This window comes from Lithobates pipiens, unplaced genomic scaffold (genome assembly GCF_037356315.1).
Source record: "Lithobates pipiens isolate NorthernLeopardFrog02 unplaced genomic scaffold, aLitPip1_a1.2 Scaffold_8, whole genome shotgun sequence".
Lineage (NCBI taxonomy): Eukaryota > Metazoa > Chordata > Amphibia > Anura > Ranidae > Lithobates > Lithobates pipiens.
The window spans coordinates 102,693,668-102,707,484 of NW_027507903.1; the positions used below are offsets into that span (position 1 = coordinate 102,693,668).

Here is a 13,817-nt window from a genome sequence, read left to right on the forward strand (position 1 = left end):
TACTCAAAAGTTCCAATAAATTACATCAGAAAGATTGGTTGCTGGACAGTTGCAATAGTGGTAGATGGTCGATTTGGTGGTGGTCTTCCATGTCACAAGCAGAATGTTGCGTTCCTCTGATCCTCTGAGCTTTAAAATTGCTGTAAATGAACAATAGCACGGAAAAAAGAAAAAAGAACGAGTAATACGAACAAAATGTAAAGAATAACAAAAGGTACAGCAGTAAAAAAATATGCACTGTGCTGCATCATATTGGGGGGAAAAGTTCAAGAACCAGCTAGTATGAATAACCATAGGAAGGCATCGGGGAGTCTAGTAGTATTCTGCAGGTGAACTTGCACCTGCCTGTGGCTAAATTGGACTGAACTGGAGTCAGGGAGGCTTTCATTGCCATTGATGCGCAGGTTTCTCTAGGTTTTTCTTTGCCCCTAAGGGGGGTGCAGGTTCTGGAATAACACCCCACTCATGCAACAATGCTAGGTAAGAGGCACCATCTTTCTGAATGGAGATTTTAGAGGGCTGCTTCCACTTGTATTCTATTTTGTGGTTACGGAGAGCTTTCGTTATGGTTGACAATTGCCGTCTCAGGTCCAGTGTATGTTTGGACAGGTCTGCAAAAACTTGGAGTGCAGTGTACGGTTGAGGTAGTTGCCCCATAGCCCTAACTTTATATAGAACTTGTTCTTTGGTATGGTAGAAATTAACTCTCATAAGCACGTTACGGGGAACTTGCGGAGACAGGAATGATGGTTTCGGGATATGATGAATCCGGTCAATAGTGAGCTCAATGGCCGGTGTACCTGGCAGTAGTGTTGAGATGAAATCAGTAGCATATTTTTTAAGATCAGGTGGTTGGACAGTCTCTGGGATGCTTCTGATTTTGAGGTTGTTTCTCCTCGAACGGTCTTCGGGGTCAGCCATTTTGGCTTTAATCCATGCTCTGTCCTCTAAATTATCATCATGGGCTTCCACTAGCTCGTTCACTGTGGTTGTCATGGCTCCCATTGATTGCTCAATGTTACCGACTCTGTCTCCTAGAGATTGGAATTCTCTGGTGAATTCTTTAGAAAATTGTGTAGTCAAGGCACGTAAGTCATTATGGAGAGTCAGCAGCATCTCCTTTAGCTGCGTATCCAAAATGGGTTGATTGGCGGTCGGGAAGGCCGCAATAGGGGACATTCCGGCTTTGTCGGGGCCTAGGGGATTTGTAGGTATCGGGCTTACCTCAGCATCGGTGAGGTCCAATTTTTGACGCAACTTCGCCGGGCTGCAGCACAATGGGCTTGGAGACTCTTCTTCTGAAGATAGGGTCTGGCTCCCCGCTCTGTCTATGGGTAGTGGCACTGCATCTGGCATATCCGTGTAGGGAGAAATTTGTGAAAAAAACTAGTTTTTCTTTGTTTCTGTTAAAAATTTTTGTAAATAAGTTTTCTTCTTCAATGATGGACACTGATATGGCTGCACTGATGGGCACTGATAAGGCGGCACTGATAGGCACTGATGAAGTGGCACCAATGAGGTGGTACTGATGAGGTGGCACTGATGATGGCACCCAATGCACTGATGATGGGCACTGATAGGTGGAACTGATGGGCACTGATAGGTGGCACTAGTATGTGGCACTGATGGGCACTTTTAGGTGGCACTGATGGGCACTCATAGGCACACTGATGGGCACTCATAGGTGGCACTGATGGGTACTTATAGGTGGCACTGATAGGTACATATGGGTGGCACTGATAGGTGGGCACTGATAGGCATGGATGGGCACAGATGGGTGGCACTGCTGGACACTGATGGTGGCACTGCTGGACACTGATGGGTGGCACTGATAACACTGATGGGTGGCATTGCTGATTTAATTTGTTTCATGATGTGCCAGTCAGTGCCCATTTGTGGACACTGATTGGCACAGATTGGGCATTCATTTGTACATGTGGATGGCCATGGGGTACATACCTGGCCATCCACATGTTGCCCACTTCCCTGGTGGTCCTGGGGGCTTCCCTGGTGGTCTAGGGTGGGCATCCGAGGGGGGGATGCACTTATAAACAATCAGCGCAGACCTCCCCTGTCAGAAGAGCCGCCAATTGGCTCTCCTCTACTCGCGTCTGTCAGATGCGAGTGAGGAAATGCCGATCAATGGCTTTTCCTGTTTACTTTATGATCAGCCGTGATTGGACACGGCTGTGATTGGACGCGGCCTCCGAGATCAGTGTAGACTGACACACCACTCCACCGATCGCCGTGATGCACGCACCCACGGGCATGCAGCGGCATGTTATCCTGAAGGACATCATAGTCAGAATAACAGAACCACTTCCAATCTGCTATTGACCGGGAAGTGGTTAAAATGCCAGGACAGTACATATACCCCCCAAAGTACCCTTTTTTAGAAAGTAGACAGTCTGAGGTATTTAGTAAGAGGCATGGTGAGCTTTTTGAAGTTGTAATTTTTTCCAAATTTTTCTTGGAAAAGGAAAAAAATAATAATATATACATTTTTTTGTTTACTTTTGTTTACGTTTCATTTTTTTACATACTGTCACCAGTGCAGTACACTAGTGACAGGGACACTGACTGGTGATAGTATGTTAAAAAAAATACAATGTTTATCCATTTTATTGTTTTAGATATTTAACATTTTTTACTTTTTTTTAAAAAAATTTTTTACATACTTTCATCAGAGTGGTTCAGTGTCACTATAGTAACACTGTAATTCTCTGGGGGGTTGATCAGGGTTTTTTTTTTTTTAAACTTTGCTGTTACAATGATTGTGACTGTAAGAGCAAGGTTTTTAACATTCATGAATGGGTTACATTCATAACAGCTGTGATTAGCTGTAGCCGATCACAGATCACTAGTAATCACATGGTACAGGGTGCTGTGATTGGCCCAGTTACCATGTGACAATTGTGGGCCAATCACAGCATCAATGTATAGGAAGCACAGCTGTTATGAATGACATACATTCATAAAAACTTTGTTGACATTGTGATCATGTAAAACCCCGGAACGTTCAAAGCAGCTGGCTACTGAGAGCTGCATTCCACTGTGTCCAGTGGACCCAAGCTGGATGATGTACGTGATCCAGCCTGCCAATGCTGCTCACCTGCAGTAGATGTACCATGGGCAGGCGGCAACTGGTTAATTATAATAATAATAATCATAATCACTTTTAACATGCTGATTATGACTAAATCACAAGGTTTAACATTTCATCCATCACCTCCTTCCCATTTAATTGTCCAGAATGTTACCAAAATGTGGCAAATTTAGGTCCAGTGCACATTTCTGTACCATGCACTGCAGCACATGCACGTGTAAGCCCTTGTACACACGGTCGGAGATTACGACAACCAAATCCGTCGGAGTAATTCCGACAGATTAATTCCGGAAGTGATGTTGCATACACACGGTTGGACTAAGTTGTCGGAAAATCCGATGACGTTATTTCATTATGACGGGATTCAGGCTAGTACCCAATAGCTTTGGTTTAGGAATTTGATCTGGGCATGCGTGGCACTTTGTCCGTCGGAGTAGGCTACACATGATCGGAGTATGTCCGATAGGAGCATTTTGTCAGAAAATTTTACCGGCAAGTTGGAAAACTTGGTCCGTCGGATATTCAGACGAAAACAGTCCGATGCAGACAACACACAGTCGGAATATCCGACAAAACGGTCCGATAGGAAACATTCCGTCTGAATCTCCGACCGTGTGTACAAGGGCTAAAACCTGTTTAAGCTCAGGAAAGAGAGGGAAATGCCAGAGGACCTTGTAGTTCTCTTATTTGCAATGCTCCGGCCAATGCATTCAGTAGCATCCTACTCCCAAATAAGAATTTCTCTAAAAAAAATATAATGAACAGAGTTGTGAATTCCTTGGAGATCCTAGCTATGCAGGTCATATTTTCTGACTGGCTAATAAGTTCATTTATTGATTAGAAGTTTAAGTGGTTTACAGTAGGCCACACAACTTCAAATTGAATGAAATCCCTTATCCACTCAAAACCTGGAAACTACATTGTGGGTATCTCTGGTAGGGGAGGACTTTCCATATGTTTTTTTTTTTTAACTGTATTAAAAGAAAAATCAGATTTTTTAACGGCACAGGGTAAGTAGGGTCAACAGCTTAAAAGATTCAGATCTTAGGCTTGCTGCTCACTTAAAATGAAGTTTGAAGCATAAATTATAATTTTTTTTCTTCTTTAGTACATCTATTCCTAAAACTAACAATTTCTAAAAATTTTATTACAATTCTTCAGAGCAAACTTTATATCTCGATTTCGCAAACTGTAAATAAGAGGGTTCAGCATTGGGATAACTAATGTATACACTACTGAGATAATCTTGTCTTGTTGTAAAGAATATATTGAACTTGGTCTTAGATACATAAAGAGGACTGTGCTGTAGAAAAGAATGACACAAATGAAATGAGAACCACAGGTGGAGAATGCTTTGCGTCTTCCCTGCAAAGAAGGACTTCTAAAAACAGCACGTAAAATCAAAGTATAAGAGATAACTATTACAATAACAGAGCCTGCTGCTACGAAGGATGCAAATATTGGCAAAATAAGCTCATTTGTTGAAGTATCCATACAGGAAAGCTTTAACAAAGGTGGAATATCACAAAAAAAGTGATCGATTTGATGGGAGCCACAAAATGAAAGACGAAATGTGCTGCATGTCTGTATTAAAGAATGAAGAAAGCCACCAAAGTAAGAACCACTCAATAACGTAAGACATTTTTCTTTAGTCATAATCCTTAGATAGAGAAGTGGGTTACATATTGCTGCATAGCGATCAATCGCCATTATGGCAAGAAGAAGACTCTCACTGCTCCCAAGGGCAATAAAGAAGTACATTTGACAAGCACATCCCAAGTAAGATATGCTCTTTTCTGCTGAAATCAGATCAGCCAGCATTTTAGGTGTAATACCTGAGGAATACAAAAGATCAATAAATGCTAGGTTGAAGAGGAAAAAGTACATAGGGCTATGAAGATGGTAATTTGTTAATATAAGCACTGTAATTCCAAGGTTTCCAAATACAGTGACCAAATACATTGACAGAAACAGTGCAAAAAGGAGAAAGGGTGGTGAGCTTTGTTCACCAAATCCTAAGAGATAAAATGTCTCTGACTGATTGTTAAATTGGTGGCCCACGATACCTTTAAAAAGTGGCAAAACAATAATGTAGACATCAGATAATTGCAATGACATTTGATAAAATAATATATAGGGGCGGACTGACCATTGGGCCACTCGGGCACTGCCGAGGACCCCATTCCACTAGGGGGGCCCTATCAGGGTTGCCAGCTTAGGTAAAACCGGGGACAGTATGTAAAAATTTGTGTTTTTTTTTTTACATCTGTCTCAGAAATGTCCCCTACCGACATCCTTTTGGTCTAAAAATCCTGAGATTATAGCTGTCCCACCTCTCCAGTACCTTCTCAGCCAATAGAAACATGTCTGTGTATACTGTGTGTGTGTGTGTGTGTGTGTGTGTGTGTTTGTGTCTACTGTGTGGCCCCATAATCTCTGATTGCCTGGGGGTCCCATAATCGCCTATTGCCCGGGGGCCCCATGAGTTGCCAGTCCATCCCTGATAATATAAGACCATAGCATTCACGGAAATGTCACTGTTAGCTTAAATACCTAAAGTCAAAAAAAAATTTGACAGATTAGAGAAGGGAAATCTTCCAACAAGTACAATAGTTCTGGTGACAACTGTCTAATGCCGCATACACACGATCGTAATTCTCGTCGGAAAAAGCTCTGATGGTTTTCTCGCCGGAATTAAAACTGAATTCCGCTCAAACTGTCTTGCCTACACATGGTCACACCAAGTTCCGACCGCCAAGAACGTGATGATGTACAACACGTATGACGGGACTAGAAAAAGGAACTTCAACACCTAGTAGCCAATAGCTTCCATCTCATAGTTGAATCTGAGTATGTGTGAGTTTTTGTGCGTCTGAATAGCATACACACAATCGGAATTTCCATCGGGAAAATTGAGAACATGCTGTCAAATTTTTGCTGGCGGGAATTCGACCAGCTAAATTCCGATGGAGCATATACATGGTCACATTTTCTGATTAAAAAATCTCAGCGTTTTTTTTGCTGGCCAAAATTCCGATCATGTGTACACAGCATAAGAGGTGAATTCACTTTAATAAGATTTTCTCTCACTTCCTGCTGTGACTATATGAAGGGAAATTAAGGAAAATCTCCCCAATGAAATACAAGTGGCATAAATATTTTACCCTCTTCTACTCTATCCAAAGGTAAAGTGTAAGTCCACCCTAAAACTAAAATCCCTGCATCTACAGACATCCACATTCTTAGCCCCTGTACACACGGTCGGAGATTTTGCCAACCAAATCCGTCGGATTTTGCAAGTCGGATTTAGTCCGACGGATTGTGTCCGAAACTGTTGCATACACATGGTCGGGCCAAGTTGGCGAAAAATCCGATCTTTCAGAACGTGATGACGTAATTTCGTTACGATGGGACTACATTCAGGCTAGTAGCCAATAGCTTTGATGTAGGAATTTGATCTGTGCATGCGTGGCACTTGGTCCGATGAAAATGCTCTACACATGATCGGATTAGGTCCGTCCGGCCCAGTTGGTCGGGAAATATTTCCAACATGTTGGAAAATTGGGTCGGATGGAGATTCGGACGGAATCAGTCTGATGCATACCACACACAGTCGGATTATCTGACGACACGGTCCGATAAGACTCATTCCGACAGATTCTCCGACCGTGCCTACAAGGGCTAAGACTAACCTATCTAGCCCTGTAAAGAAGAAATTAGTATACATACCTTTTCTGAAGCCAATCCAGGCTCCAGCGGCAGAATTTCTGCAGAGGATATGGCCAACAACGGCTGTGAAATTAATGGGGAGTCACATCACCCATAGACTTACTATGGGGCTTCCACTGTTGGCCGTGTCCTCTGCACCTGCCTCCACAGCAAAGCTGTGGCTGACAACTCAGCGTGGGATCGGGTTGGATCAGCTGCAGAAAAGATATGTATACTGATTTCTTCTTTACAGGGCTAGATAGGTTAGTGTTAGATCCTGGATATCTGTAGATGTAGGGATTTTAGCACTAGGATGGACTTCTGACTTTAGTTATACTTTAAAGTTTAGGCATTTAACATTCCTGAATATTGTTTTTGTATTTTGTAGTCACTCATTCAGAGCTGTATATGCTGAATGAATTTCTTACAATGTCCTAGTGATTACAGTGTTTAAATTTCTTCTAGTTGGATTTACCTTCATCACTGGCAGCATGACTGATCCCATTCCTGCACCTTTACTATACATGAAGTAAATAGTTCAAACTACTTTGGCCTGTCATCAAGAGAGCAAATGTAAAATGTTTTAAAAAATTGGTGTCCTCACATAATTACTGGCTTATTGTCTTGTCCATTGGCTGATTGGGAGCCGATCGGCAGACCTTTTTCAGTCTTGACCCTTCAACAGAAGCCTGACCGGCTGCAGTACACACGGGCCGAATGTTGTCTGGTTTCTATTGAATGCCAATGCTGCCCAACATTTGGCCCATGTGTATGGGGCTTTAAACTATGGGTTGGGATTTGAATTAGGTTGTGGACATGTTTATGATGGTACGCAATTGACTTTGTGAACAGACACAAAATCAATAGCTCAATGGTGAGTGATAGCACACTGACTAAAGTTCTCCACACAGTTTGCTTTTTTTTAATTCATTTAACCAGGAATGTGCAGGGATGGTCACACAATTCTACAAGTTTGGCTGAACCAGCTACATTTAGATTAGTGTTTGATCAGTTTTAAATTGACAGCATTGACACATATAGGGAGCTAGAGCATGTGTGAGGTTGAAGCAGAACCAATTGCTAAACAAGATTGTGGTAAGAAGTTTACCGGTTGGAAATCTCTACTACTGAAAAAGAATACAAGATTTTATGTCTCTTGACTTAAATTTGGCAAAACTAAAATAGGATTTTTTTTTTGCAAACCCTCCACAGCATGAAAGCACAGCACCTAAGGCCATTTTAACATTTAGAAGTGATTTTATTATCATGCATAGATTTTCCTGTATATTAGAATCTGTCCAGGTAAGCTGTGTAATCATCAGAACTGGATAGACAGAAATAGTGAATAGTTCTTATATATGTATGTCATCTGTGTATGTATTTGCCTTGAGTTCGGCTAATCTCAGCATTTTATTGTAAAATATACTTTATGTTTAAAGTAGAACTACAGACGCTTTTTTTAAATTTTGGATAGAGCAAGGGAGGGTTATAACTAACAATTTTTTTTTCTCCATCTGCGTCCCATTGTGGAGATTTTCCTCCACTTCCTGTTCCAGAGCCAAACAGGGAGTGAGAGAAAATCCCTGAAAAATAAGGACATTTCTTGGGACCCCCCAGGTCACCAGAATTTCTGTCCCCTTTGAAAGATTTTCCCTCTATTACTTTTCTGTTACAGCCCAAAATTTGGGATTTTCTGTTACTTTTCTGTTACAGGGCAAACAGAGAGGGTGAATCACCCTCATGAGGACACAGATAACAATAAAAACCTGACAGGTGGTCTAATCCCTCAGAACTATATCCGAAACTAAAAAAAAAAGTTTTGCCTTCAGTTATATTTTAGGCTAGGACAAAAAAAAATTCTTATGGTGTAATAAAAGAGATTTGTGTAATCTGTGTTGGTTAACATGGTCTTGGTAAAGGCAGGGTGCAAACCTAAAATTTCTCTGGACAGCAAAACACCTTCTCTTCTGTTTTAAAATAATTAGGAAAAGTCCTAATCAACTCAGATAAATTGTTTCAACAGCTCTGCATCTTTTTTTTTTTTTTAAGCACAGTTTAAAGTTGTATTTTACTATATTAGTATTGCACAATCCATGCACAATATACGTCTTCACAAGTCAGATATCCCATATCATCACAGTGGATGGAGCTATGCAAACCATTGTTTTTACCATTAGTGTGTGGAAACCATGGCTTTTATGGAGTAGGGATTGGGACTTAAAAGAAGAGTGTAACCATACAGGTTATGGTGTGAAGGGATTAAAGCAAATATAGCCTAAAATTATAGTCATTTTTTGAAACCTCATAGAAGCCATGCAGCAATGATGACCAAATAGCATAAAATAGGTGTACGCTCTATAATGGCTCTATAATATTAGGCTATATTTGCACTATATACCAGCATTTCTGGGTGTGCATCTGGCCAGATGGGCAAAAAATTATCTTTTGTTTGGCTGTACCCACTGTCCTTAAATGAGAATGAATCCTCAAATATTTGGAAAATGTGATGAAATGAAACTTGTGGATACCTTTTGTTTTAAGAATGCTTTACTGCGCTATGGATTGTTTAGAACAAGAACTGTTTGATTGCTTTATTCCCTTCTTACTACAACTTGTACTTTAAAAAATTGTGAAAAAATGATTTGCTTGTACTGAATTATGCTTAGAAAATAACAAGGGTAACACACAAATCTATATTTTAAAATTTCATGGCAATTCTTGGCTTACAGAGTTGAGTTAATTGCAATATAGGCACTGCGCATTATAGAGAGAAAATACAGCATGTCGGCATTACTAACCATTTTTAAACTTGTCCATAACATTAACACATCAGAAGGTAGGTACTGTTAGTAAAAAATAATATTATTAAATATTATGTCTTGTTGGATTACATTTGCAAATTTCTAGCTTCTTATTCTTTATTTTAGCTCATTTACAATTGATGATGGCTTTTTGTATATTTGTGCAGGAACAAATATATAAGGCCACTGTCAATGCTGAATTTATAGACTCTTAATAAAGGATATGTTAACCATTTTTTTTAAATGTATCTCCAAAGAAAAAAAATATCTGTCTAAGCAAGCTAATTATCCCAGATCAATTATCAAAGTCCCTTATGTGACTGAATAACGTTCTGAGAATTTAATGCAGAGTCTTATAATTAAAGTGGTTCTTCGTGATGTATTAAAATAAAAAACAAAAAACTGTCCATAACTCTATGTTTACTGTGGACAGCCACATTGATTTCTTGCAGCTTCACAACTGGCTGTCCGCTGCACACGCATGAGCCATGATCCATTTGTGAATGGTTCCACAGCCTTCTGGGAGCTTTGATGTGTCCCAGAGGGTTGTAGGAACTTCAGGTGGATCGTCGGCACAATCTGACTGGAAGTGGGAGCGGGTACCTGTCAAAATCAAGTGCTTGGCCCCCCAAAAAACAAAATAGGTAGCAAAAACAGAAGAGGAGGGGAAAGGAGGGCATAAAGTAGAACTTCTCCTTTAGGGCGAAGTTCTGCTTTCATTTATGTTGACATATTTGACATTTTAACAGGGGGCCTGTGACGAAGGTGGAAGTGACGAAACGCATCAATTTTGGCTACATGGCAGCTGTATGCTGAGGCTGGGAAGGCAATCTGAGGCTCAGTGAGTAAAGGAGTGGTGAGATCGCAGCACAGTGCCTCCCGGCATGTCCTGTACCATGTAACATTAAGGCTTGTTTTTCTTGTATTTAATGTACGGGTAATCTATTTTTTAAAGAATCCATCACCTTAAGCAATTTTACACTATTGGAAGCATTGTCTCTATTTTATTCCTACATGTGGCATTTATAATCAGGCATTTGAACAGTAGAGTGGCGAGTAGAGTGGCGATTCCAGCAGGTCTTAAATATAATCCCCGAGCCTATATGCCAAACACGAGAGTGAATGGCAACACTATTCGGTGAACCTATTTCTTAAGGGAGCTGAACTCCCATTTTCACTGCGGTTGCACTTTTCAAGAGGACTGTTATTTATGTTTTATGTAGAATTGAAAGATATTTTCTAATTTTCTTCATGGACATTTGTTTATGATTAGATGTGTTTAAACACATTTTTTCAGTTAACTTATTTTTCGGTCGATTAGTTATTAGTCAATTCGTTTTTTATGAGCGCTACTGTGGAAATGTTATTTGTGTGCACATTGCTTATTTATTTTTACACCTGTTGGTTTATAAGATTTGTTGTGTTTTTCCATACAGTCACTAATCAGCTTCAAAATTTAGGATTTTGTTTAATTTCCTGTGCTAGTTTGAATCTGTTTTGTATCTAGAGATAAGTGTAAATGAACCACATTAAATAAATGTAACCCCGCCACCAATTTGATCACTAGTAATAAGAATTTGCTATCTTACTACCAACTTTGCCCTTCAGCATCAGCTAGAGGTGAACTGCCTTTTCAAGGCATTGGCCTGGCGCTTGCGACACAGACTTTTATATGGGCCTGATTACCACCATCATTACTTTTCTTCTCCTTCAAATGCTGATATATGCAATTACATACTTCTTTAGGCCTAGTCTTTGAGGACAACATGGCCCCTTGCTGACCAGGCCGAATCCACAGGCAGCTTAAAGAGTATGTAAACCCAACATTTTATATTTCTGATATGTGCCTGCTGTACCATGTACTTGCTTGAAAAAGTATCCTGTTCTCTTTACACTGCTTCCTTTGTGTGGAATCCCTGGTGATCCTGTCAGTCCCTCTGCTTTCCTATAAAAAAAACTAACCACACTAAGCAGGAGAGCACAGCATGTTGACTCAGCCTGCTCTCCTCCAATGATCAGGCTTGCCCTGACATGCCCCCCCCCCACACACACACACATACATACAGCCTTTCACTGGGAAGTCCAGTGTGCTGTTGCTTCTCCTCCCCCGACTCATATGCAGCTGAGAACAGAGGTAGTGCGATCACTTATAAAAAAGCGGAAAGGGTATTTATAATGTTTTTTATATTTATGCACAAATGCCTTTCATTTCTATTTTAAACATAATTGGTTGTTTACAAGGTGAGGGTTTATAACCACACCATTCCCCGCCTACAATTTTTATTTTTGCTTATATACACATAACACAATTAGCCCATGAGAATTAATGACTTGTCCTGTGGACCTAAAGGACATATTAGAAATTCAAACATACAAAAGATAAACGCGAGTCCAGAAAAGAAAGGTGAAATCTTGAAGAATACAACTTTGAGTGAGAGAGGCCACAGCATGTCAAACCTCAGGTGACATAAATTGTAATCCAAGGATAACAGAATAGAAGATTATTGTCCAGTTGAAACTTTAATGTCCTCTACTTAACATCCTGGAGCAGACCTGAAGCTATCAGGTCACTTCTCTATAGATTGGAAGGCTTCTAAGTCCCAGGAAGGAGCATAGTCCTAGTTGGTTGAAAAAACTTCTTGACAGTCCATTTTTAGGAGGCTCTGTCTGCTCCTAGCTTGCGAAGAAAGGGACTTTCTTGCACCACGGCTGGTATCGGTCAGGGTCTTGATGGACAAGTCTGTAGTTGAATTTCAGCTTAGGTCAAGATTCTATTGCAAGAATGTAGAATAAATGTGGCTAATGTACCAGACTAACTGTTAGAAAAGTTTTAAATGTTTATTGTGTGACTATTAGAAAAACAATAGTCCTGAGACTGATTTGTTAAAAAAAACTTACTTCTGAGCACATTATTGTATTAACTCATTGTATTGTTTTGTCTTAATTAACTCCATAGTAAGTTGTAGAATCATTAGATTTAACTAGATATGATAGCCTAAGAATGTACGGAACATGAATAGCTAATAAAGTGCTAGCCTGTGCCATGACAACGTTATTTATGTTCCCTCAGCCAATAGAAGCATAGAGATGTTATTCTTATGGGGTATGTGAGGGCGGAACACCGTCTTTTGGCAGACATTTTTCTTCAGCTTTCGTGCTGTAAGCATGTCTCTCTGTTGTGGGCCACATCAGAAATAAATTTTCCTGCTTCTCAGAACACCTGAAGTTTTTTTACTGATCACAAGGGAAATTCCTAACATTTTTGGTCTTTCGAGCCGGAAGCAACACGCTGGTTTTCAGATCAGACGGCCCGACAAAACTTTGGTGAGTATTGGACTTTGAAGCTCACCGAACGCTTACAAGTCCCCCCAATCAATGTTATTGGTGAAAAAGGGGTGGGGCCAGAAGATCTGGATTCCACTGTCTGTTTCCGAACCTTGTGTGATCCAGTCCAGGTGTTTGAGAGGTAAGATAATTTAAATTATTCTTAATTCTTTCTAAGAGTCTTTTCTTCTCTTTCTCTTGCTTCTGGTTTAATGTGTTGTAATTGCCGACATTGGTATTGATCGTATAATATCTAGATGATCCAGTGCTCGTAGACAGAGACACTTGGGGACGTTGTCTAAGGTAAAAAATTACGTCGCCCGCTGTCCGGACAGATAACAAAAAGATTTGAGGTATACCGAATGTCAGAGGTTGAATGCCTGACTATTTAAGCGCTGTTTAGTTAAGTGATCTACAAAGATCGCAAGGCTAACTTTCTTCTGTGTGTGTTTACTTTATCTTTGTTCATGTTTAACCCTTTTTGATTCTCTCGATAGTGTGGGGAGTGCTGATATTTTTTTTTCTCTTGTATTGCTTTGTTCGTTTACACGTTTTGTGCTGCATATTTCTGAGGCCGCGTACACACGCGGGGACTGTTCGCCCAACTTTGTCCGTCAAACAGTTTCAGCGAACAGTCCACTCAAAATTAGCATGGACGGACATGGCCACACACGACGAACGAACAGTTTGCTGAAACCGTGCGCGATGACGTGAACGGCACGTACGACGGGACGAAAAATACGACGTCCTATACACTGCATTATAACTTTCGGCGTGTCAATCCTTTCTGAGCATGCGCGGAACGTAGTTTGACGAACAAGCCTACACACGAGGGGACTGTTCGCTGAAACAAAGTTTCAGCGGACAGTTTTTCGGAA

The 13,817-nt window shown here is 40.5% G+C and overlaps 1 protein-coding gene across 1 annotated transcript; it reads right to left on the reverse strand.

The window, feature by feature from the left end:
• Positions 1-1,323: 1,323 nt before the first annotated feature.
• On the reverse strand, positions 1,324-5,146 carry LOC143960215 (olfactory receptor 5AP2-like). Its single transcript, XM_077468546.1, has one exon. The coding sequence runs from the start codon at positions 5,066-5,068 to the stop codon at positions 4,232-4,234; it is 837 nt and encodes a 278-aa protein (XP_077324672.1). The 5' UTR covers positions 5,069-5,146; the 3' UTR covers positions 1,324-4,231.
• Positions 5,147-13,817: the final 8,671 nt, after the last annotated feature.

What these genes read in the sequence shown, in the direction of transcription:
- LOC143960215 (XM_077468546.1), bottom strand. Translation starts at nt 5,068, where the DNA reads ATGTATTTGGTCACTGTATTTGGAAACCTTGGAATTACAGTGCTTATA.